The sequence below is a fragment of the Schistocerca cancellata genome, chromosome 5 (assembly GCF_023864275.1).
Source record: "Schistocerca cancellata isolate TAMUIC-IGC-003103 chromosome 5, iqSchCanc2.1, whole genome shotgun sequence".
Classification (NCBI taxonomy): Eukaryota; Metazoa; Arthropoda; class Insecta; order Orthoptera; family Acrididae; genus Schistocerca; species Schistocerca cancellata.
The window spans coordinates 163,346,085-163,371,160 of NC_064630.1; the positions used below are offsets into that span (position 1 = coordinate 163,346,085).

The 25,076-nt window shown below is 36.5% G+C and overlaps 1 protein-coding gene across 3 annotated transcripts in view; it reads right to left on the reverse strand.

The window, feature by feature from the left end:
* The window catches only part of LOC126188938 (protein TANC2), a 572,082-nt gene that overhangs the window by 30,323 nt on the left and 516,683 nt on the right, over nt 1-25,076 (reverse strand). For 2 of the 3 annotated variants that reach the window (XM_049930679.1, XM_049930680.1), the window contains exons 4-17: nt 24,114-24,240; nt 18,508-18,642; nt 18,094-18,216; nt 14,091-14,354; nt 12,549-12,686; nt 12,348-12,455; nt 11,838-12,086; nt 10,497-10,621; nt 10,011-10,130; nt 2,790-3,079; nt 2,311-2,569; nt 1,313-1,519; nt 439-789; nt 77-235 (exon numbers count right to left, since the gene is read on the reverse strand). In XM_049930679.1, coding sequence (XP_049786636.1) covers nt 77-235; nt 439-789; nt 1,313-1,519; nt 2,311-2,569; nt 2,790-3,079; nt 10,011-10,130; nt 10,497-10,621; nt 11,838-12,086; nt 12,348-12,455; nt 12,549-12,686; nt 14,091-14,354; nt 18,094-18,216; nt 18,508-18,642; nt 24,114-24,240 — 2,655 coding nt within the window. The remainder of the gene's footprint in view (nt 1-76; nt 236-438; nt 790-1,312; nt 1,520-2,310; nt 2,570-2,789; nt 3,080-10,010; nt 10,131-10,496; nt 10,622-11,837; nt 12,087-12,347; nt 12,456-12,548; nt 12,687-14,090; nt 14,355-18,093; nt 18,217-18,507; nt 18,643-24,113; nt 24,241-25,076) is intronic. The other variant, XM_049930681.1, reaches the window with a different exon arrangement.

Sequence of the window (25,076 nt, forward strand, 5' to 3'; positions counted from 1 at the left end):
GGGGAGGGGGGTCGAGGCTACAAAAATGCTGCATTATTATATCAAAATTGTATGCCATTTCCCATTGAAATATTACCTGACTATTTGTGAGATCAGGATCTGCACCAAATTCAAGAAGAAGACTGACCATTGAGATTGCACCCTCATGAGCATATAGACACAGAGCTGGTGCATTACCAAGGAATTCTGTCACATAGTTAGGGTCTGCACCCGCAAGAAGCAGCAGTCGTGATACCTGAAATGAACACAGTAAAATATTTCATTTAGATTACACAGCCTCTGTTTAGTTGAAAATTTAATTAGTATGCTGTTCCTTAATACTTTTTTTCTGAATAAAACTATAATTCTATGCATCTGTGTGAGTAGCCTATAATGATGCCACAGGAAGGCATAAGATGTTCTTGCCATAACAAAATAATTTCGATTTTCAGTTCTTACCTTTACATTTGGACTGTAGATATTGCGCATACAGCACAGAGCAGCTGAAACATCAGACGAGCTTACAGCCACCCAGTGTGCCTGGAGATCTCTTGATGAATAACGGTGCAATGTCATATTTTTATACAGGTGTGCCTTCAGCACATGATGGCCCAGTTCGAGTGTTTTTTCTGGATCTAATGGTGCCTGAACTCGTGACAGACGGAATGCAATTCCCGCATGCCCCATTCTAAGGTCAACCACAAACTTGGAGCTCTCACACTCATCACGGCGAACCAACCATTCCCGGAAAGAAGGATGGAAAAACATGTACGTGTTGTCCAGACGTTTCACCAGGAATCCTGATAACAACTGTGGAAATAATAAATAAGCATTATGCACTGTGATTGAATGTTTTGACTACTTATCAGGTTTTCACAAATCATTTAAGAAACATAACTAATTCTATTTAATTTGAGTGGGAATATGTAATTAAAATAGATCAGACAAACAAAGTGGGAAAGAAAACATTAAGGTTTCCAGAATAGCCCAAAAGTCCAAAAAAGGACAATTTTCATAGCTGTGATTCTTATTTTAGCTGGCGACAACTTAACTGGAATTTAAATGTATAAAGGCTTTCAATAATTTCGTATTATGAGTTTTATAGATGGACAGCCATACATGAGTCATCACATCCACAAATCTAAATCTTACACACAATTTATGTTCCAAAAAGTTCATATCCAATGTTAATTATGTACATGAATCACCTCTACAGTATTATTTCGACAATGAAAATGACACTATTGTAAAGAACTTAAACTAACAGCTATACACCAGAATATGATAATATGGTACATGACATTTTTGACTAATTTATTGTAAAATGAATTACCTTGAACCTCTGGTGGAACTCATCCCATGGCAGGAACTCTTCAGTGTAAAGTGCGTTAACAGAATAGTAAATCTCTAAAAGTGTCAGAGGATAAAGGGCAGCGAGGCATACACTAAGTATTGGAGCAACTTTCTCAAAAGACCGAAGCGTTGGGAAGCGAAGATTAAAATGCAACAAGAATATTTGTGCCAGGGATACCGGCAGCACCTGTAACAATAATTATGACATTTCATAAAATTACCATGCTGATTTTTATTTTCAAAAGCAACTCAAGTTAGTTAAATAACACAATAGAAGGATAAAGTTAAAATTCAAGTGACTAATAAGATTTTCAACAAGTAAACATCATTCAGTGTAGAGATAGCCCTAACCTCAAATTTTATAGTTTGCAAATTTTCTATTATTTTCCATTATCATATTATACACAAGTATACAAAAACTACCTAGTACTAGAGATGTCAAAAATATATAGCAGTGTTTATTTTTCTTGCTTTCTTTCCCCACTCCTTAAATTTATAAATTTACACCTAGCATCCTTTAGGATTCAAGATGAAACATGTTTTTGCTTCCCTCCAGTGGCTGTACCCATATTTTCATTTTCTTCCTCCTATTTCCAATTATCTCCTAACAAAGCAGAAGTAAGGGGCTGAAAGCTAAACAATGAATCAAAATTCCATTTTTTCTAATACACATAACAGTGCTCATTTTAACAACTGTGAATAACAATAATATAATACAGTAAATTAATGTTTAAACATATGGGATTCCCTCAAAGGACTAATTTCAACCAAAACATAATATGATGCTGCTGGCAACTTTCACAATTAACTCATTCTGAAACAATTGGCCAAGACACCATAATGTAATAATAAAAAGAAATCCATTAAGCAAGTATCTGGAGCTACGTTTTGTTTTTATATTCAATTGTGATTTTACATTCACATTAAAGAACTGTATATTGACACTATAGAAAGACTATAGTCAAGACCAGACATTACCTTATAGCCTGATGACTTCACAACCAAGTGGCCCCTCTCAAGCAGATCAAGTGTAAGTTTAGCAAAAAGAAAGGAACCACGACTCAAAGAGAGGAGGTGCTGAGCAAATCGGAACTGAGAGCCTCCTACACTACCACCATCAAGCTTTCCGGAAGTTGAAGCTACATTGCTCTGGATACTTGGACTGTTACTAAGTCGAAAGTTTATGTAATCCAGGAGATCTTTCTGCAAATTCTCATTCCTGTCAACTTTATCCAGGCTGAAATACAGAATAATGATATAATTTTTTAACAAAGTTCACAAAATCACACCTTAACCAATATCATTTCAAAATTTACTTTACATACGAAAGAAATTAAGCATTTCCTTTTATTAAAATTTGTTTAATCACAGTAAGTTTCATGGATCATAGTACAATAGAGATACAACAAACTACTTAACATGCAACACAACAATATTGACATAATAATGATACATACCTAATAACACGAAATGGCAATTGTGCTACAGCTTCTTGAAGCTGAGTGCGAACAGTCACAACCAACTTCAGCCACGGTGGGAAGTCAGCGCAACGACGTGCAAGAAAAGAAGCTAGAGTGTCGCCATGGTCTGGCCTGTGGTACTCAGCCTCACACAGTGCATCAACTAATACTAGGCAGCTCTCACCAGTGAGCTTTCCTGCACGACGTAAACACCCAAGTGGTTCAAGTACACCACGGCACAGGGCCACGTCTGGGTTTGCTATACATTCTTTCAGCGAAACTGCACCCTGTTTCACAAAAGAAAAGCTTTTACATACTTGTGCAATGTGTCTAGTTTTCTCAGAAGTTCAGTTAAACAGGGAAAAAAACTTTAATGTTAGAATTGAAAAAGTACATCCTATGTTACTTGGCATGAATAATCTTATATATGAACAATTAATAATTTTTATTTGTGTATTGACTCTTCATCTAGTCTGACACTACAATTATTCTTGAATTATTCTTGTAACATCCTCCTAAATGCTGCAGTTTGTTCACAACAAAACAACAGTAATAACATTAAGTGATAAAGTCACTTTATAGGCTATTTAAGATAGTTCATATTAAACATTTTTGCATGCTAATCATAAACAGATGAGCAGATCACAATAATAAGACATCTAGTTTAATAACCATAATGCATATACAATCCTTTTACACCACATGAACTGCCATTATCAACATAAAACATTTTCTTAGAACAGGAAGAGTTACCCAGAATAAACATTTTTGTCAATTTTTCAAATTTATTCTTGCTATCTGTTAGGAATTTTATATCAGTAGGTCAGGGACAAAATATTTCAATATGTGTTATTCACCTCTTTTTGACCTACATCTACATCTATATTTAAACTCTGCAAACCACCATGAGCTGCATGGCAGATGGTACGTCTCATTGTATCAGTTATCTGGTTTTCTTCATGTTCGATTTACATATGGAGTGTGGGAAGAATGATTGCTTGAAGGCTTCTATGTGTGTACCAAATTACCCTAATCTTATTCCCATGATCCCTATGTGAGCAATACATAGGGGGATGTAATATATTTCTCAGGATAATTTATGTCTAGCTTCAAGAGTCTTCCAGTTCAGTTCCTTCAGTGTCTCTGTGATGCTCTGCCATGGATCAAACAGACATGTGACCATTCGTGCTGCCCTTATCTGTACACATTCGACACCTCCTGTTAGTCCTATTTGGTACACTAGAGCAATATTCTAGAAATGGTTGCACAAGCAATTTGTAAGCAATCTTCTTGCAGACCAATTGCACTTCCCAAGTATTCTACTAATAAACCAAAGTCTGCCACGTGCTTTACCCACAACTGAGTCTATATGATCATTTCATTTCATATCCCTACAAAATGTTGCACCCAGTTATTTGTACGAGTTGGCTGATTCCAATGGTGACTCATTGATATTATAGTCATAGGATGCTACATTTTTTCATTTTGTAAAGTGCACAATCTTATATTTCTGAACATTTAAGGTAAGTTGTCAATCTTTGCACCACTTTGAAATCTTATCAAGATCTGACTGAATATTTATGCAGCTTCTTTCAGCCAACACTTCATCATAGATAACTGCTTCATCTGCAAAAAGTCGGAGGTTACTACTAATATTGTGCATCTTCATATTTTTGTGGTGCAAAGACTGATCCATAACATTTCAGGTGTGCAGCAGCCACATAAATTCGACTTCTTTTTTTAATATTTCGGCTGAATACCATCCAGCCATCTTCTGAAGATGGCTGGGCAGTATTTAGCCAAATATTAGAAGAAGAAGTCGAATTTATGTGGCTGCATGCCTAAAATGTTATGGAGCACTATTAATATTATCTGCAAAGTCATTGATATATGAGTATGACATGAACAGTAAGGGTCCCAACACACTTCCCTGGGGCATGCCTGAAGTTACTTCTACATCTGAAGATGATTGTCCATTCAAGACACTATGCTGCGTCCTCCCTACCTAAAAGTGCTCAGTCCAGTCATGAATTTTACTTGATACCCCATATGATCGTACTTTTGACAATAAGCGTACATTTACTACTGAGTCAAATGCTTTTCAGAAATCAAGAAATACTCCATCTACCTGACTGCCTTGATCCAAAGCTTTCAGTATGTCATGTGATAAAAGTGCGAGTTGGGTTTCACATGATCGATGTTTTCAGCAGCCTTGCTGATTGGCATTGGGAAGGATGTTCTAAGTTTCTGCAACAAATTGCTGTCAAGGATACTGGACAGTAGTTTTGTGAATCACCTCTATTACACTTCTTGTAGATGGGTGTGACTTGTGCTTTGTTCCGAAGAACTAGACATGGCTTTTTGTTTGAAGGATCTATGATGGACCATAGTTAGAAGAGGGGCTAACTTGGCTACCAATTCAGTATAGGATCTGATAGGATTTCCATCACATCTTGGAGCATTGTTCAATTTTAATGATTTCAGCTGTTTCTCAACACCACTTACACTAACACTTATTTCATTCTTCTTTTCAGTGGTATGAGGATAAAATTGGGGCCATTCTCCTGGATTTTCCTTTGTAAGGGAATATTTGAAAATTGTGTTTGTTGCAGTGTGGTTCCTTTCGTCCTTTACCTGCACCTACCTGTGAACTCATTGCTGCATATCGCCGGTAGGAAAGCTGAGCAGAAACTCACCATACTGCAACTCGCACCAGAGTGCATACAATTTACTGTTCTAAGAATCATGATAAAGGTCTTAATTTTGAATCAAAGGTGGACATCCTGGAAAAACTTCAGTATATTCTGAACCTTGATAATGTACACATTCACTGCCAAGCCCATGCTAATCTTAACACAGTCATGTATAAATCCTTTTGTTCACGTTACCAAGTTAATGCTAACATACTTCCACAAATCTGAACAGCTACTAAGCATGGATTGTTCTTAAATGAAAGTGTTCGCCACACTATTAAGTTTATCGGTGTCAAAAAAAAAAGCACTCAAGTTTTTAGTCATCGATCTGCTCAGTATGCGATGCAGAATTACTGCCTTTTTTTGTACACAAAATTACTTAAAAAATCCATACTTTCTAAAAAAAAAAAAAAAAAAAAAAAAACAAAACACTGGAATAAATATGCCTTCAAATTAAAACACTACTGAAGCATGTAGCACAACTAAAACTGACAAATTATAACTTCCTTCGAAGCTCATACTACACATGACTGTACCATTGAAAGGCTGGACTCCGACTACTTAGACTGCTGTAAGCATTCTCTGTCTCCAAGGGAAAAGATGCGTGAAGAGTACTCCATTCTGATTGGTCAGTTTTCTTTTAAGGCCAATAGAAAAACATTATTCTCCCGCATTAGTCCGCACTTTTCATATCTAACCAGCCAACAAATAACACACTTTCGAACTGTACTTTTTCCCAAAATAAATATTTAACATTCTGATATTTTTTTTATACTTTATGTTATCAACTATTTTCATTTGCTCTCAAATTAGCTTTCCTTTTACCATAAACTTATTTAACATATCATGATACAAAATTTCCTGTCATACAATGTTCATCAGTAGAACAATGATCTGCATATCTACTTTAGACCACATTCAAGCATCATTCAAACTACTAAAAGCATATACAAAAATTACACAAACATAAATAAACAAAAAAGCCTTCAAGAAATAAACAGAACAATTCACAAAAACATTATCTTGACCTTTTTCTTGAATGTCTCTGTGCACTACCATCCTCTAGCAGATGAATATTAGAACTACATACTCGACTGAACCCGCTTCAGATCATCTGTCACTGTGCATGCATGAGTCATTCTCCTGATAAACAGGCTCTAGACAGGAGCTATATAAGGTGCCATGCCTCAGAGTTAAGCATTTCAGCTTTTGCTTTGGTACCCTCATTTCATTTCTTGTCTTATTTGCTAGGGATTGGACACTCTTTGGAGCCACTAAAAGGCTTCACATGTAACCAGAATTTCTTTGAGTTTTGTGAAATGTTATTTGACGATATTCTGCTAGGTAGTCACTACAGGCCTCCTGTGTTGCTCTCTTGACAGCCAAATGCATCTCATTCAGCATCTCTTTATCTATAGTCCTACCCTTTGTTTTACACCTATTATGCAGTAATCTCTATTTCTTTAGAAGTTTCTTTACAGTCACTGTATACCATGGAGGTCCCTCCCTTTATGAACTGTTATAATGGGTACATATCTATCAATTATTCTTTTGAACTTGAGCGATAGATCCTCTACATGCTCCTGTCTTGTGCTGAAAGTTTCAAGTTCATCACTGAGGTGTAACACATTCCTTTTTTTATCTAGTTTACTGAACAGATACATCTTTATGCTTGTTTTAGTTGTCCTCTGTACTTTGGTTATCACTGTTGTCACAACACCATCATGGTCACCGATATCAGTTTCAATGTGCATATCCTCAAAGAGGTCAAGTCTCTTTGTAGCCATTAGATCAAATGTATTTTCATCATGAGTGCAATTCTTAACTATCTGTTTCTACGCAGTTTTCAGAGAAGGCATTCAGTAATGTTTCACAGGATGTCTTATCATGCCCACCACTAACAAAACTATAATTTTTCCAATTAATTGTCAGATGATTAAAGTCTCCACCAATGATTACAGTATTGTTGGGGAACTTACATACAAGTGAACTGAGGTGTTCTCTAAAGTTTTTGGTTACATCAGGAGATAAGAATGGAAGATGACAGAAGGATCCAGTTATTATTTTATGCCCACCCCTGATACTGAGTCTTGCTCAAACGATCTCACATGCAGCTTCAATTTCTATCTCGATGGATTTGAGTTTCATATCCACTGTGACAAATACACCACCTCCATTTCCCACTTGCCTATCCTTTCAATGTACAATCAAATTTACCCCAAAAATCTCATTGCCAGCAATTTTAGGTTTCAACCATCTTTCTGTAACTAGTTTTACATGAGCTTCACTGCTTTTCAGGAGCACTTCAAACTCTGACACTTTGTTGTGTATGCTTTGGCAGTTAACTATTAGGATTTTAATATTCTCAACTGTGGGAGGAATTTCTTTCATTCTTATACTGATACTTCTGGGTTTCCTACAGCTAGCATTATCTGGATTGGATTGAGAGTTGTCTAGTGTAAAAATGCCTTGTGTGCACCCCACACACAGTCAGCTACCTGAGTAGCAGCCTCTGAGTAGTAGCACACAATTTACTCACTTGGTGGTACCCTACAGTTCTCAACCCTGTGGCACAAGTCCAGTAAGTTGCAGCACAGCTTGTTAGAGAATCTTCAAAGTCTCTGGTTCAGTCCTTCCACTCTATACAGAACCAAAGGGCCACGATCAGTTCTGGGAACAACACTGCAAATTGTGAGCTTTGTTGAAACTCCATGTACAAGGCTGATCTCAACCTTTTCTGCCAGTCACTAGAATGACCCAAGTATGATCTCGGAGCCCAGCCAACAGCCATCATTTGCTCCAAAGTGTACCACAATCTGCAGTTGGTTGCACCTTGTTCTCTCAATGGCTGTTGGAATAGCCTCTTTGACACACTGAATGAGGCTCCCAGACACATACACTGAGTGCATCTGGTATCCTTTCCTATCCCTTGCTGTCTATTTTTATTTACATGTATACTGCATGTAGTCATCATGTAATGACTTGCAAACATCATATTATGTACAAGGTTAATATATACCATATTTGTGTACAAAGGTTTTGTACATCTCATATTTATCTATGTAGGTCAGTTCATATCATAATTTAAATAAAAATAAGTTTTTGACAAGGTATGGACTGTACATTTCTTCTGTGCTTATTTGCAAATTTTATACCTGCTGATAACTTACTATTTTTACTGTCAACCATGGGTTAATACATATCTGACAGCTAATTTTAGTGCTTTTTTTCACTGTTTGTAAAAAAAAAATGTATGTCCTATAATAGCTTTTAGATTTTGCTATCATGTATAATTTGGTTTCATAGTCTGGTGCAGATAATTCAAAAGATTAGAATTCTTTCAGTGAATACAGACATTTAGTTAGAAGAAAAGATACCGATTTTGTTTTAAATGCATCCCCAGTATGTTCACTTGTGGATTCTGGCAATTTGGTGGATCACCTTCCTAACCTAATTAATTAAGAGTGATAAAGGTTCATTTTTCTCTTCTAATATTGCAGTTATGGACACATTAATACTTTAAAAGTTTGATGGATTATTTACGAGAGATTTTGTGAGAGAATGTACATATTGTGAATGTGTTGGTAAATAGCGTAACTGATTTCATGGATATCAACAGGATTTTGTGGATAAGCATGCTTCACTGTACTGAAAACTTTATTTCTTAAAGATGAGTTACTTCAGGCCACAATTCCCTAGCACAGGACTGAAAGAAAATACACAAAATATATTAGTTCATTCTTTTGTTTCTCTTGGAGATTATGAAGTGTATGAAGTATAACTGCAGCTGAAGTGAGTTGTTTAAAATACTCTAGAATGTGTCTTTTTCAATTTTAATTTTTGTCTTTGGAAATTCTGTCTCAGTTATTACATCTTGACACATACTAAATGTATCATTGGTATTGTATCCTTTGATATATGGAACTGAAAATGCTGCCAGTGGAGCATTCACAAATTTCTTTGAAAATATTACTTCCAAGTTGTTCTGCTGCTGTACTGTGATTGATTAAAGTCATCTACAAAAAGAACTAATCCTGTTTGGTTTATATTAAATCACATATCATTTATATGAATGAGAAACACAAGTGACCTAAAACTAAATTTGTGCATATCCATTAATGGTGGCTGATACTTGTCAAACAATATGGAACTAATAAATGCAGTGGATTTTGTAATTTGGGGTTCATTCATCTCAGAAAGTAAAGAGGAAAGAGTTGCAGGAAGGAGACTATAAAATTCCTGTACCTCCCAACAATATTTAGATGCAGTTCTGAAAGTTAAGAGTCTCTTATTAGGCTTCATATGTGTGTATCAGTTTGCTGTTGCCTGCCACATAGACCTTATTTCTGTGTTTATAATGGTGTTTTATCATCTAGATGGATATTTAATCTATAAAAAGTGAATTAAAAGTCATTGATACTCTGCAGAAGTAACAATGTAATTTGTAAGATAAGACACTAGCAAAACCCTGACTTGTGTTATAAGTCATTGATAACTGCAAGAAGAGATAAAAAATGAAATTCACCTGTAGATGTGGTTCACTGAGAAGGTACTCTCTGTAAGCAGACAGTTGTGGGGCCTGACACAGCTGTGCAGCAAGAGAGTGGATAAAGTCTGGCACAAGACAGGTGTTGTTATTATCCGCCTTAAAGAGAAAGGCATTCAGAAATTAGTTGATCCATTAATGTTTACAAATTTGCAAAGACTAGCAGATAAATTATATACAAATCACCAAAACTTACTATTGATCTATAGTAGATGAAGCTGTATATAATAACTAACCTTAGAGGAAACACAAGTGTCAATAGCTCCTCTTATGGACAACAGATCAGAGTTTTCAGATGAAAATGTATATAAAGTGAATTTTGCATTTATTTGATCTTCACATTAATTATACTGAAGCAAATGATACAGTTGTGGCATAAAATAATGAATATAAATAAATAATGTTAATAAATACTGTATAAATAAACAAGACATATATGAGAACATACATAAATATTAATTATACCTGGCAAAAGTGATATGCAACAACATGGGATGCCAAGTGGCTAATCCTCTCTGAGACTAGATTTATTTGACAGTAGATGCTCTGAGAGCCCTGTGGCCTGTCTTTTCCATTGCAGACATATGGATCTGAAAACAAAGGAGGTTAATTATATTATACAGATTATAACATACAAATACTACCGAACTGCAAGTTCTCTCTCTCTCTCTCTCTCTCTCTCTCTCTCTCTCTCTCTCTCTCTCTCACACACACACACACACACACACACACACAGAGCCACTATTATATTTAGCACTAATTTCATCGTTTTTGCTCCATCTTGAGTTTCTCTGTGTCAAGAGTGACATAAAGAATGGTTCACACTTTTTTGCCTCTTTGCCAGAATTATCTATACACTCCTTCTTTTCACAGGTGCCAATCAATTTTTATCTTCTCTCTTCCTTCTTGTTCCACACTAGTCTCATCATAATCATTTATTTTCCTCATGTTAACTTTATACAGCATTTCCTCCATTCAGAACAGTGGCAGTGATGTCAAATGAATGGGATCAGTTTTCTTTGTTTACTACTCATTACCTCACTTACAAGGGCAAAAAAGCATCACCAATACAATGATGTTACATGAGTTATGTACCAGATATTTAATTCTGAATATAACAACAGAAATGTATGAAGAAACTGAGAATATCATAGATACAATGATAAAGTGGAAGATTACATATTATAAGCACTTGAAAAGAATGGATAACAAAAAGCTGACAAGAAAAAGATGCACAGGAAGAGAGAAGAGACTTGTACAGAAAAAAGAAGAGAACAGCAATGGCAAGAGTGAAGAAGTATTGGGGAAAAAAAGGAAAAGATTATGATGTCATAAGCCAGTTGTTCTACATCCTGGAGGATCTATTGGAATGAAAAGTACATATAGTTTAATCTAATATTGTTTCACTTGGTCCTGAGCTGGCCAAATTTGAAGCTAATAATGATGATAATGATAATAATAATAATGACAACAATGATAACAATAATAAGAAAGGAAGGAGGGAAGAAAGATTAACGTCTCACATTCCACGACAATGAGGTCATTAGAGACACATAAGAAAATAGAAACTAGTAAACACTAAACAATAAACCACAAGAATTCTACATTGCATACTTATTTTATGTATGGATTAAATTCTTAGAAAAATCAAGAAGATTTTCTTATTTATTAATGCAAATAAATAAGTTTTCTCCATTTTGCAGACAAATTTTGTATTTGTCTGCAATTTGGTAAGGCATTAAGTTAGACAACACATGAATCAAGAACCACCATTTTATAAGAGAACACAGAAAATTAATATATTACCTTGTTGGTAAGCTGGATCCCTTCGACGGCCAAAGCAGCTGTACTCTACAAGCTGCAAAATTAATGCTGTTTTCCCAGTACCTGGATTACCAGAAACTATGACACCAGGACTGCTAGAAGCCAAAGCATCTTCCATCTCACGAATCAACCAATGGCGACCAAGGAACAAGGGATCAGGTTCTTGTAATGGAACTTCAAAGAACAAAGGTTTCAGAGTTAACTGTGGTGTGCGATACTGTGCAAACCGAACTGAAATAAGAGAATAAGGTTCTTATGACACAAAATTGAAAATAACACTGCCATTATTATTAGTTGTATTTATCCTTATAGCAAGACAAATTTGAGTTTGCCATTTTTCCATACTAGTCTCCCCATCTCCAAAGTTACTACAATTGAAAAATGCTTCCCACATTTCGAGTTAATTTACTACAGTCTGGAAGCTCCTTCTTGTATTACGAATATGTTATAGTAACAATAAGAGCAAAAACTTAATTTTACAACCTTGCTTACCTTTAGGATCTATTGGACCTTTGACAGATCCTGTTCTGGCTGACCTACGTATGGAGGCTCGCCTGTTTTTGAACACATTCAGTTCTTCAACCTGGCCTGGCTGAGAGGCTGTAACAGATCAGTGTTGAACATAACCAACAATATTCAATATTAAAATATTTAGATCAATAGACTAAAACTTGGATCTCTGTTTCAACATACTTGTCACAGAATGCCTCCTACTGACAGGACTTGAGGAACAATTGCTCTGGCCAGAGACAGACATAAGTGAAGTAATACTGTCTGATGATGGGTCCTTCAGTGTCCTCGAATGGCTGTGGACATCTGCTTCTGAAGAACCTGCAATTATTTACGTTGTTTATAAAGTAGTTGCTTGCTTTGATACACACAATAATACTTGCTGAATCAGATGATGCATAAGGATGTCTGAAATTATGCCACTATTAAGAGTGTGTGTGTGTGTGTGTGTGTGTGTGTGTGTGTGTGTGTGTGTGTTTGTGTAAAGTCATTATGTCATTTGACTGTGATGGCCTCAGGGCTTGAAGTAACTGTGTGCATGATTGGTAACACATGCAATATTGTTGCATTTTATCACAGACAGCTTGTGGCAACCCAATGCAGGTGAGTCATTCATAAGTAAAATGAAACAATACTATATTAACAGATACATGACGCATGGAATGGGATGAAACCCTAATAACTGGTACAATTGTATGTAACCTCTGCCATGCACCTCAGGTGGTTTGCAGAGTATAGATGTAGATATAACTTCACTTCCACTTATCAGCTAATTTTATCCATGTAACAATGCTTCACTTGCGGTGAGGTAGCAGAAAGTTATTGTTGTACTTACTGTAATTGGTTACATGAACTAACTTACTTTATATTGCAGTCTGTTTATCTTTTAATCTACGTGAGTTAATGGAAAGTGTATTCATGTCTTTTATGTAAGTCCAATCAAGTTTTTGTATGTGGTCCTTAATGGTATTATGAGTGGCCTTTTATTTTAATAAACAACAACAAATACACCAGTGAAAATGATTTTTATGTTCTGATTTAACAAACAAATGGTATAATATTAGCTTATTAACTTTAAGAAGTTGCAATGACTAGGACAGACTACACAACTCAGGAACATTTATCACAACTCATCCAAGGGTCATCCAATGGCTAGACAGGTGGGAGAAAAAAGAACTAGTATGTGTTTACTTCGAAGAATATCCATTCTCATACTGGATCAGGAAACACTAAAAGAGACTATTAAAAAAATCAGTTACAGTGTGTGACAAATTCTACAACAACCGGTAGGTTATTTGTGAACCTAGTTAATTATTATTAAAAGAATTTCATTGATATTTTCTGTCACATATCCATGCAACATGAGAGGAAGATAGCTTACCTAGCAAGGCTACAAGTTTTATTTGAAATATCTATCCACTGCTCACAACTCTGGCTTTAATACTCATTATGGGACAAATTTCCTACAGTTGTGTAGTTTGTACTTTGACTTTGTACTGTCATTTCGAAATGATTCCTTCATTTCAAATATTATTTTAAAGTTTTCAGATCAATATAAGGGCAATGACACAAAGCGAACCATTATTTCATATGACTAAGTAACAAATAACTGAGGCAAAATACAACTTAAGAAATGATAAAATGCAGTTCTCTTGTAACACAGTAAAAGGCTCATTGCAAAGTTCTCATAGCCACAAAATAAATAATTTTATTTTCTTGACCTACCTGTCAAAGTTGACACTGGACTTGTGTTACTAGAGGCAAGGGTGTTGGCCTCTAGTGACGCAAGTGATGAAAAGGATGTGCTGGCACGGCCAGCTGAACTTGGACGGGACTGTGGCTGCGTGTGGCCGCTGGACTGTTGCGCACGTCGACGTGCACTTTCTCCCAGCAACAGGCCCAGTCGCACATACAGATCATTCTGTGATGAGGATGAAGCAGGGGGCTTCTTGCAGCTGGATACAGGACGCACAGTTCCACCCTCATCATCTGTGCAATAATTCAGCACAGTCAAACTCAGGAGCATTCAAAAAGTAAAACTTCAATCATCCAATATCTGTCAGAGACAATTTTTTTGGAAATTGTACACTAATACAAAAAGAAATGACACACCATGAATAAATTATCAGAATGTGATGTACTTGTACAAACAAACAAATGATTACAATTCCAGAAAAATTGGATGATTTATTCAAGAGAAAGAGATTCACAAATTGAGCAAGTCAATGTCGTGTTAGACCACATTATCACCCTTATGCAAGCATTTATGCAGCTTTGAATTGATTGATAGAGTTGTTGGATGTCCTCCTGAGGGACATCATGCCATATTCTGTCCAACTGTTGATTTAGATTGTCAAAAACCTGAGCTGGTTGGCGGGCCCTGCCCATGTCATTCCCAAAGTTCTCAATTGGGTAATGATTCAGTGATCTTGTTGGCCAATGTAGGGTTTGGCAAGCATGAAGAAAAGTAGTAGAAACTCTCACTGTGTGTGAGCAGACATTATCTTGCTGAAATGTAAGCCCAGAATGGCTTGCCATGAAGGGCAATGAAATAGGGTGTAGTATATCGTTGACATACTGCTGTACAGTAAGTGTGCTGTGGAGGGGTCCTGCTATGGAAAGAAGTGGCACCCCAGACCATTACTTTGAACTGTCAAACTGTATGGTGGGTGACAGTCAGATTGGTGTCCCACCAGTGTCCAGGGTGTCTTCAGTCAAGTCTTCGCTGGTCATCGGGATTCAGTTCATGTGAGACTCAGCACTGAAGACAATTCCATGCCAGTCGATGAGATTCCAGGCTGAAGACACTCCAGACAGCGGTGGGATACCATCCTGACTGTCGCCCACCATACAGTCTGACAACCAGAAGTGATGCTGGGGTGCCAATTCTTTTTGTAGCAGGACCCCTTCAGTTGCCATCTGCAGCACTCTTACAGCACAGCAGTACATGGACGATATTCTATCTCCCTTTTTGTTGCATCCAGAGTTTACATTTCAGCAAGATAATGTTCACACTACCTTGACCAGAAAGGTCACTGGATTTCTCCCCAACTGAGAATGTTTGGAGCACTGTGGGCATGGCCGTCCACCCATCACTGGATTTAGACGATCAGAGGCACCAATTTGACAGAATTTGGCATGATATACCTCAGAAGAACATCCAACAACAATATAAATCAATGCCAAGCTGAATGAATGCTTGCATAAGGGCCACAGGCAGACCAACATGTTACTGACTTGCTCGATTTGTGATGCTCTTTCTCTTCAATAAATCATCCAATTTTCCTGGAAGTGTAATCATTTGTTTGTCTGTACATGTACATCACATCTACCAATTTCAGTCCTATTCAGATGATTTCTTTGCGATACATCTTCCCCCCCCCCCCCTTAGAGTGTCTGTATGATAATTGGTCACTTTTTTACAGAAGTGAGTTACAATCCAAAAAGTTTTATTACAGAAGAATTTGTCTAGTAGGACCTTCCCAGAACTTAATCAAAAATATTTTATGATCATATTTAATGATGGCTTGATTCTATCATATCAGCAATGGTAAATTTTCATTTAAATACATCTACTTGCAGCAAGAACACTCCTTTACACAAATATGAGCCCAAGGAGACCACTTAAAATCAACTGATGAAGTAGTGCTGGATCTTTCATTTGTACGACATACTTGACCCCACTTCTGATATTAAGGGTATGGGTGTGTGGCACAAGTGGGGCAGTGTCAGGCGGAAAGATACAGTATCATTTTTGTATGCTAATTTTTCACATAAGTACTCATGATACTGCTGCTATTACATCTTCCAGGATTAAAAAATCATCCTATTCAATAAAATTAGCAAACTAATCCTGTTTTAGTTGTTATACTGTAATATAGAAATATTTCCAGTCCTGTTATGGCCAAAATTTAGCATATAAAACTTACTGTGTTAAACTGAGTAAAATGAGTAGGTAGAAGATCACAACAGAAGAAAAGTTTATCATCTGAAACTGATTACAGATATGACTGTAACTACAGAAATAAATAATGGCCTTGCTACAGTCCTTACTAAAAGCCTCAAGCTCTTCAATCAACTTCAGATTACATTTCATCAGTCTGCTTGAGATGCATGTAGGTGGGGGTTTTTAAATTAAAAAATTCTGCTCAATTCATGAATAAATATACTAGCAAGCTTATTTTATAAAATTTCCTATTGCCAAACAAATTAATTATTTTTACATCAAGGTACATTACAAAGTTATATAAATATATTTGCATTTCTTACACACACCACATGTAGTCCAACTACAAAAAAACTATGCTAATAATTGCAAGCCTGGTGAATTTGATTATCACAGCAGCAACTGGGTTAGTATAAGCAATTCTATTATTTCCTTGCGCACCACGAGGAACAGTTAGATTTATTAAACATGAAGACAATGTAGTAGAAAATACATCTTCAAATGTTAAATATCAGTCTGTCACATGCTTGTGCCACAATCCACAATTTAAGTACAATAATGCAACTGTGATGTTAATTATGTGCAACCAAAGTGAAATTTCATCTGTAACCAAACAGATGTTCTGAACACATAAAGGGGGGGGGGGGGGGGGGGGTGTTGTGAATCTTACAAAACTCCACACGGCTGTTCTTTAAAGACTACAGTGGAAAGAAAGTATCATATGACCTAAGAAGTATTGAAGGGGGAAAAATTGAAAATAATTGCTGCTATAAGTGATAGTCTCATTTATTTTGCAGAGAAAATAGATATGTGAAAAACAATTTGCTTTTCCATGTAGTACAAACACACAAATCTCATTGTCATTACTGTCATGAGACAACATTTTTATGAACGCAGGAGCTGGGTTCAATTTTGGGAATAAACACATGTTAATACGAACCACATAATTTCTTTCTTCAAACAACAAAACTGATTATACAATGAAGTCAGGTGATACATGATGGGCAAATGTCTGGACAAATAATTGTGTCATGATGTATACCACCCTCTTAAGAATGATTCAAAGATACAAGAAGCTCTCTTAATTTTGATAATAATAGAGGGAGGAAATTCCCACAGCCATTGAAAACAATGAGGATATGAAAACAATATTGTATTTTAAAAAATCCCAGTGTTAAAGCAGAGTGAAAGAGGCAACGCAAATACATAAACCAAAAGAGGGAAATGCAAATACATAAACAAAAAGAATGGGAAATATGGACACACCATCACCAATAAATTAATGGTAGGGGAATGAGGCTGAACATAGAAACTATAATAAATAGTCAGTCACTGCAAGCACAAGGATGGGAAGAGGCAAACAGAAGAGACAAAGCCAAGAGATATTGATTGTTACTGTACCCTGCAGTGTAAGAGGTGTATTTACATCTGCTTTATTTGTTCAATGTATTAATTTATCACAATGAACAATTTCTTCTTTTCTTGATGACCCACTGGCTATGAAGTTAACACAAAAACACTGAATTGAAGCAAACACATGGAATGGACATTCAAATGTATTGGCAACTAGTGCATCCAACCCCTCATAAATGACATTAGTATAACAATACACTAACAGAGTACTATATGGAACAAATAAATCTAACAACACAGCACACAAAAAACAACAAACTATTCAGTTTCATTCAAAACTTAGATATACAGATTAGCAGAGTACAAACAGATATATGCACAAATAACTGCAAGCAGGTTTGATTAAACAGACATGCAGTTCACAAGGACCTTGGATAGACTCAGCCAGCATATTGAGTCCAGCACTGCTCCCTCCAACAGACCACAGAGACTTAATCTTGTTGAAGACGTAGCTTGGCCAATACCGGCCTTCTGTTGACGCTGTCATACTTGCTAGAAGTGAAAATGGAACTTAGCTAATTTTTGAACTTCATAATAATTTTCTTAAGTGAGGCTCTGTAATGCTCCTTACAGTCATCAATAATATTTAGTGATTTCTGTGACAGTAATCAAAATGTCCCATATAAAATTAAAAGAATGTAGTAAGCATCAAACTTCTTTAGCTACTGCCATAAGTAAGCTATTTGTTTGGTGTTTCACTCTCTCTTTGTGTATCTTTCTTTCTCCTCTCTTCTGGTTGGCATGAGGTATCTCATGTGGTAATGTTAATGAAATTCAACTAACCTGAAAGTGCTGCACTATCTGGAGGATGGGGTGATCCACCAGGAGTTGTGCCACCTGTCCGCTGCCCCCAAGCACTACGCAAAGACTTTGGACTCAGAAAAAATCGTCTCCGGCTCTGTGGTGGTGTAGGACAGCCTAAAAAGTGTTGAGTTCTTCTTGAGTACTTACAAAAAAAGTATGCAGATCATCCAATATAAATGTTTCCCTGTGTCATAAATAACTCATTAAGATTGCACATGTGGTTTACTGTTAGGAACAGAAGCCATTTCTCCCAAAGACAACAGACTTTAAGGAGCATTATAGGTGAGGCAAAAAATGAGGGCCTGACATGATATGCCAGGCTCATTCATTCCAACACGTTAGAGTGATTTTTTACACAAAAATGCTAAACATGTTTGTTGAGTACTTTGCAAGGCAAATTTGCATTGCACTACTGTTACTGTCAGGTTTCGGAACAACTGAAATAAGCTGTCTGATGCAAGCATCTTGGGCTACCCTCAAATGGTGTCATTATACTAAACCACCACATGCAGCCCACATGGTCGCAAATAACACTAGCCATAGTTGCATGACTAGAGTGGCAGTGACTACTCATTTCACTTTACAGCCCTGACTTGGCATACACTGAATTTTGTCGTTCGCCATATATGAATTACTTGTTGATTGGTTTACATTTTCAAACTGACGCTGATGCTCAGACCAACAGGAGATGAGTGTTGGAAGAGGGCAGGATTCCAGAAATTTCTATAGCATTTGCTAATAAAATAATAAGGTCAAAAGCCTCAGGGTATGAAGAAAAGTTATACAGATAATATTACATGCAAAGTTTTCATGTACATATTACAAAATAAAAGTAGTACAAAATGGGAAACATATATTGCATGACAGTCACACCAGTTAAGTTAATGAGTCTGTCATAACTAAAGTCTTTTAAAAACATGATCTCTGAAATAAAACTACAGTAAAACAATAAGACACAACAGGTGTAGCAGGGATATGTACATAGTAGGATATATAGATAGCCAGTAGCAGACATGATAGCCAATAGCAGACATCTATGTAGACAAAATATAATGAAATAAAACCTATGGCTTCTGGCCATGTAGACTTGCTATACGTCCACTGTCTGATTGAAACACTATAGCCTGATTAAAACTACTCATTAGTTGACTCTCCATGTCTTGGAACTGATGTCTTATAACAGAGTTCTCAATGTCAGATGCAAACTTCCCATTATTGCCAACTATTTCCACAAAGTGTCAGTCCACTTGCAAAGTTCAAGGAAAGTATAACAGCTAATGCTTGGTACCCTGCAACCTATTTGGCTACCACTGATTGCAACAGACACATTCTATCCGACAAGTAATATTGATTAACTATGCCTTGGAACTAGATGTGTTCTCATTTGTCCAACAGAGAGTCGGGCTGCAAGCACTGATTTTAAAATTAGACATTTGCGGAGACTGCTGAAAGACAAATGGGTGCCAAGTACAATTAAGTGTCTTATGCTTTGAAAGGGAAGAACTAAAAGATTCAGAGGCTAATCTGTAAATGAGATGATTAAGTCATGAACTCAAGAGCTTAAAGAATCATAACAGTAGTTACCAGTAACAGTGTGGAAAATAATGGCAAGAAGTGGATAAATGATGGAAAAATGTATACTTAATAGAAGGGTGGGCTGAAAGGAGTAGCATACTGAATGAAAAGAGAGGAATAACATAGTGAAAGCTGCAAAAGATCATATCTAAAATAATGCTAGGAATGCGTGAAAGAACAACATAAATAGCATTGTGATATAAGGAACTGAATTAGTAGAGAAAGTTCAGTGTAAATCATATGAAAAGGAAATAGATTAGAATTAAACAGCAACAATGATGGGAAAGCATTATGACATAAAGAACTGGACTGTCAAATAGTAGAAATCTATTAACTGAAAAAAAGTACCACTCATAGAGGATGGCAAAGAGTGACAATATGAAAGATTCCAGAACCAGAAGTTCATTGATCAAGAAAGAAAGAAGACATATGCAGAGTAAACATAAATATTAAAGGCATAAATATAAAAATCATCCAGAAAGTAAGTGATATAAGAGGAAAAACATTACAGAAATATCTGAAAGAATCTATTATCCACAGTAATCCTGGACATGTTTGTCCCAAAAACAGCAATCATGAATCACAAACAAACACAGAAAAATGTATTCATCATCATTTCTCGTAATTTTGACAAAGAGGGCTTAAGAAATCTTTATTTAATCTGATATTTTCTATTTAGTACATTGGTGAAAGAAAGGGAAAAATGAAATGTGATAGGATGAGCAGCAGGCAGTATATTCATCATGCTTTCATTAAATAATGCCATTATGTGGGCTAGTGTAGGTATCAGCAGAATCAACTAGACATGGATGCATTCCTTTTGTTTCTGAAATGGTACATCATGTGACAACGATAAATGGATTCCCTTAGTGTAAGGTAAGATAAGGAGACATTTGGCTGTTTCCAGTGAAAATAGAGTCAGAGATTACTAATTTACAATTTTATGTTTATATAATACAGACATTCTGATCATGAGGTGATCTGCAGACTGTAATATTTGAAGAAATACTTCAGCATCAAGACTGCATTTAAATATTTATTTTGAACTGATGACTAGTTTCAATAGTAATTTTCTGTCATCTTTGGATCTCACCTTTTTCAAACTTATGTTGTATATTTCGAGAATGTTGAAAATTTAAATAGTTTGGAAATGCAATTTTTACCAGCAGGTACATCACCACAAATCAGCAAGTCATCAATAAAAATACTACTTACATTCATGTTGCCATGTAACTTCTGCTGATTACGGGTGTCCACACACATGCTTGTCTGGATCTGTACTCTCCAGCACCAGATGAGCATGGGTGTGGTGCATGTAATCAGTGAAAGTTGCAAACAACGTGATTGAAAATAGTATTTTTGTTAATGACATGCTGATTGGTTGCGATCTACTTCCACTTCCTAACTATTTAAATTCTCAATGTTTTCAAAATATATGGAATAATTTTGAAAAAGATGAGGGCTGGAGATGACAGCAAAGTACTGTTGAAACTAGTCATCAATTCAAAATAAATAGTTAAAGGTGATCTTGTCTCTGAAGTATTTCTTTAAATATTATAATTTTATTTTTCTATATTTTACTTTATTCATCTATCCACAGAAAATGAATATGGTTTGGATGTTGTCCACATGTACATACAAATTTATGGGAAACCATTTCAAGGAAAGGGAACATAGAAATACATAGATAAAAAGGCACAAACAAAAGAATACAAGTTTGTACAATACATAGTACTACAACTTTATATACATCTATGCTTACAGTATTACAAATGCAAAGTCTGTTTTCCACAGGGCTTTACTTTTGTCCTCACTAAGCAGCAAGTCCTTGTACACACTACAAAAATTCAGTAAAGATTTTACATTGCACAAGAGCTCTCTGTTAGATATGCAAATATAATAAGAAACTAGGAGCGAAACACAGTATTTTAAGTTTTGACTTAATATAAACATAATCAAAAAATATTTATTTGTTCTGCATTGACATTCACTGATTAGAAACACAGATTTTTTTTTTAAGTCTGCTACAAATTTGTTCTCATCTTCTAATTTTCTGATGTTGACTGGTCTGTTGTAAAGTTTTGACCACCTTGTTCTTTTTATTTGCTAAGGATGGAGTGTTGTTTTATTTCACATATTATAATTATGGAAGGTGGGTTTTCCCTAAAAACCTGGAAGGTAGGCCCTGAAATATAAAAAACATTTGTGTGTATGATATTTTAAGCCTTTTGAATATGGGTTTGCAGTGTTTCTGTGGACGCCTCTGTGTTATTCAGATAGCCCTCCTCTATGACAAAAAATTTGTTTTTGGTAGCAATTGCAAGAACTCCAAAATATTCCCTATATTGCAACAGACTGAAAATAGCCAAGATATGCCATCCTGGCACCCACTGAGGAACAAATAGTTGCAATAATTTTAAGATCAAAACAGAGTGAATTGAGTTTCTGCACAAGTTTTATTACATGGTCATTAAACTTCAACATGAATCCCAAGTAATTTTGTAGATGTTAATCTGTCTATGGCTTTGCAACCCCACTTCATGACTTGTTGTCCCAAACTTCATATACACTATGTGATCAAAAGTATCCGGACACCCCCAAAAACAAATGTTATTCATATTAGGTGCATTGTGCTGTCACCTACTGCCAGGTACTCCATATCAGCAACCTCAGTAGTCATTAGGTATCTTGAGAGAGCAGAATGGGGTGCTCTGTGGAACTCAAGGACTCAGTTGATTGGGTGTCACTTGTGTCATACGTCTGTACACAAGATTTCCACATTCCTAAACATCCCTGGGTCCATTGTTTATGATGTGATAGTGAAGTGGAAACATGAAGGGACACATACAGCACAAAAGCGTACAGGCTGACCTCGTCTGTTGAGTGACAGAGACCACCGGCAGTTGAAGAGGGTCGTAATGTGTAATAGACAGACATCTATCCAGACCATTACACAGGAACTCCAGACGGCATCAGGATCCACAACAAGTAATATGACAGTTATGTGGGAGGTGAGAAAACTTGGATTTGATGGTCGTGTGACTGCTCGTAAGCCACATATCATGCCGGTAAATGCCAAATGACATCTCGCTTGGTGTAAGGAGCATTAACATTGGACGACTGAACAGTGGAAAAACGTTGTGTGTAGTGACGAATCACGGTACACAATGTGGAAATCTGATGGCAGGATGTGGGTATGGTGAAAGCCTGTTGAATGTCATCTGACAGCCTGTGTAGGGCCAAGAGTAAAATTTGGAGGTGGTGGTGTTACGGTGTGGTCATGTTTTTCATGGATGGGGCTTGAATCCCTTGTTGTTCTGCATGGCACTATCACAGCACAGGCCTACATTGATGTTTTAAACACCTTCTTTCTTCCCACTGTTGAAGAGCGATTCGGGGATGGCGAGTGCATCTTTCAACACGATTGAGCACCTGTTCATAATGCACGGCCTGTGTTGGTGTGGTTACATGACAATAAGATCCCTGTAATGGACTGGCCTGCACAGAGTCCTGACCTGAATCCTATAGAACACCTTTGGAATGTTTTGGAACACTGACTTCATGCTAGGCCTCACTGAGAGACATCGATATCTCTCCTGACTACAGCACTCCGCTGCCATTCCCCAAGAAACCTTCCGGCACCTGACTGAACGTATGCCTGAGAGAATGGAAGCTGTCATCAAGGCTAAGGGTGGGCCAACACCATCTTGAATTCCAGCATTGCCGATACAGGGTGCCATGAACTTGTATGTCATTTTCAGCCAGGTGTCTGGATACTTTTTATCACATGGTGTAGTTTGTTTTATTTGCATTGAACCAAGAGCGAACATACTTTAGGACTTGATCAGTAGCTATTTGCAATACTTGCATTGGTGTACTTATTATCACGGTAGTAACATCTGCAAGTAGTATAGCATTGGCTGCACTATGTGAAGTGTGAATGTCATTTATGTATACAAACTAACAGTTGTCTCATTTACTCAAAAGAAGCAGCAAACTATGATACATACTTTGAGTCATGATGCCAGCACCATCTGCTGGTGTTGCTCCAGCCCGCCTTTGTGTAGGTCTGGATTTCGGAAGCCTACTAGGAGACGGCCAGTCCTGTGCTTGCTGCTGTTGTTGATGCTGCCGAGTCTGGAACAAGCCATATAATTCACAGTTATAAATTTAAGGAAAAACTACCAGAAGTAAAAATGATGATTTCAGTTGTGTTTAACAGACTTACATTATTTATCATGGAGTATAGTTCATATTTTTAGCACGATTTTTTAAAGCTACAACACACTGACATTTCTTTTAAAAATGTCTTTTTTTACTTACCTGGGAAACATTGACCATATGTTCAACATGGAGTCATATTACCCCAATGAAAATGGAAAAATTTGTCATGAAAGTTCACGCTGTGATTGAACTCTACCACATAGGGCTCACACACTAAAAGGGGGTAATCACAAATACAAATGTGTCTGTAGACTAGTGCACACAAAAACTACAGAAGGAATGAAGAGCATGATTGAGAGTTGCATATAATATAACTGAAACTGAGTAAACAGGATAACCAGTACAGGAGATGATTGAATCTGTAAGAAAGTGAATTAAGACTGCTCTGAGGAAAACTAGAAATCTTAACCATAATTGACTTGTCATTGTGGCTAAACCAGAAGTAACTGGTTTAAAATCTTAACTGCTAATCTTCAGAACTCAGCCAGCTCGGAGAAGAAAGATGGCAACATATGCTTCCAGATTTATTTATGCCAATGCCGTGGGTTCAATACCACACCTCCGCAGAGTGATTGTTAGTGCATAAGGCACTATTGATGTCTAGTTTAATGAATAATGATATTAAACTCAATTAACCCTCCCCCACCAAATGATTCTATTGAAGATAAGCAGGCTACATGCCTGCACATCATTTCACACTTATTCTTCCTCTCGACAATACAATGCACTTGAACTGATGACAGTTATCC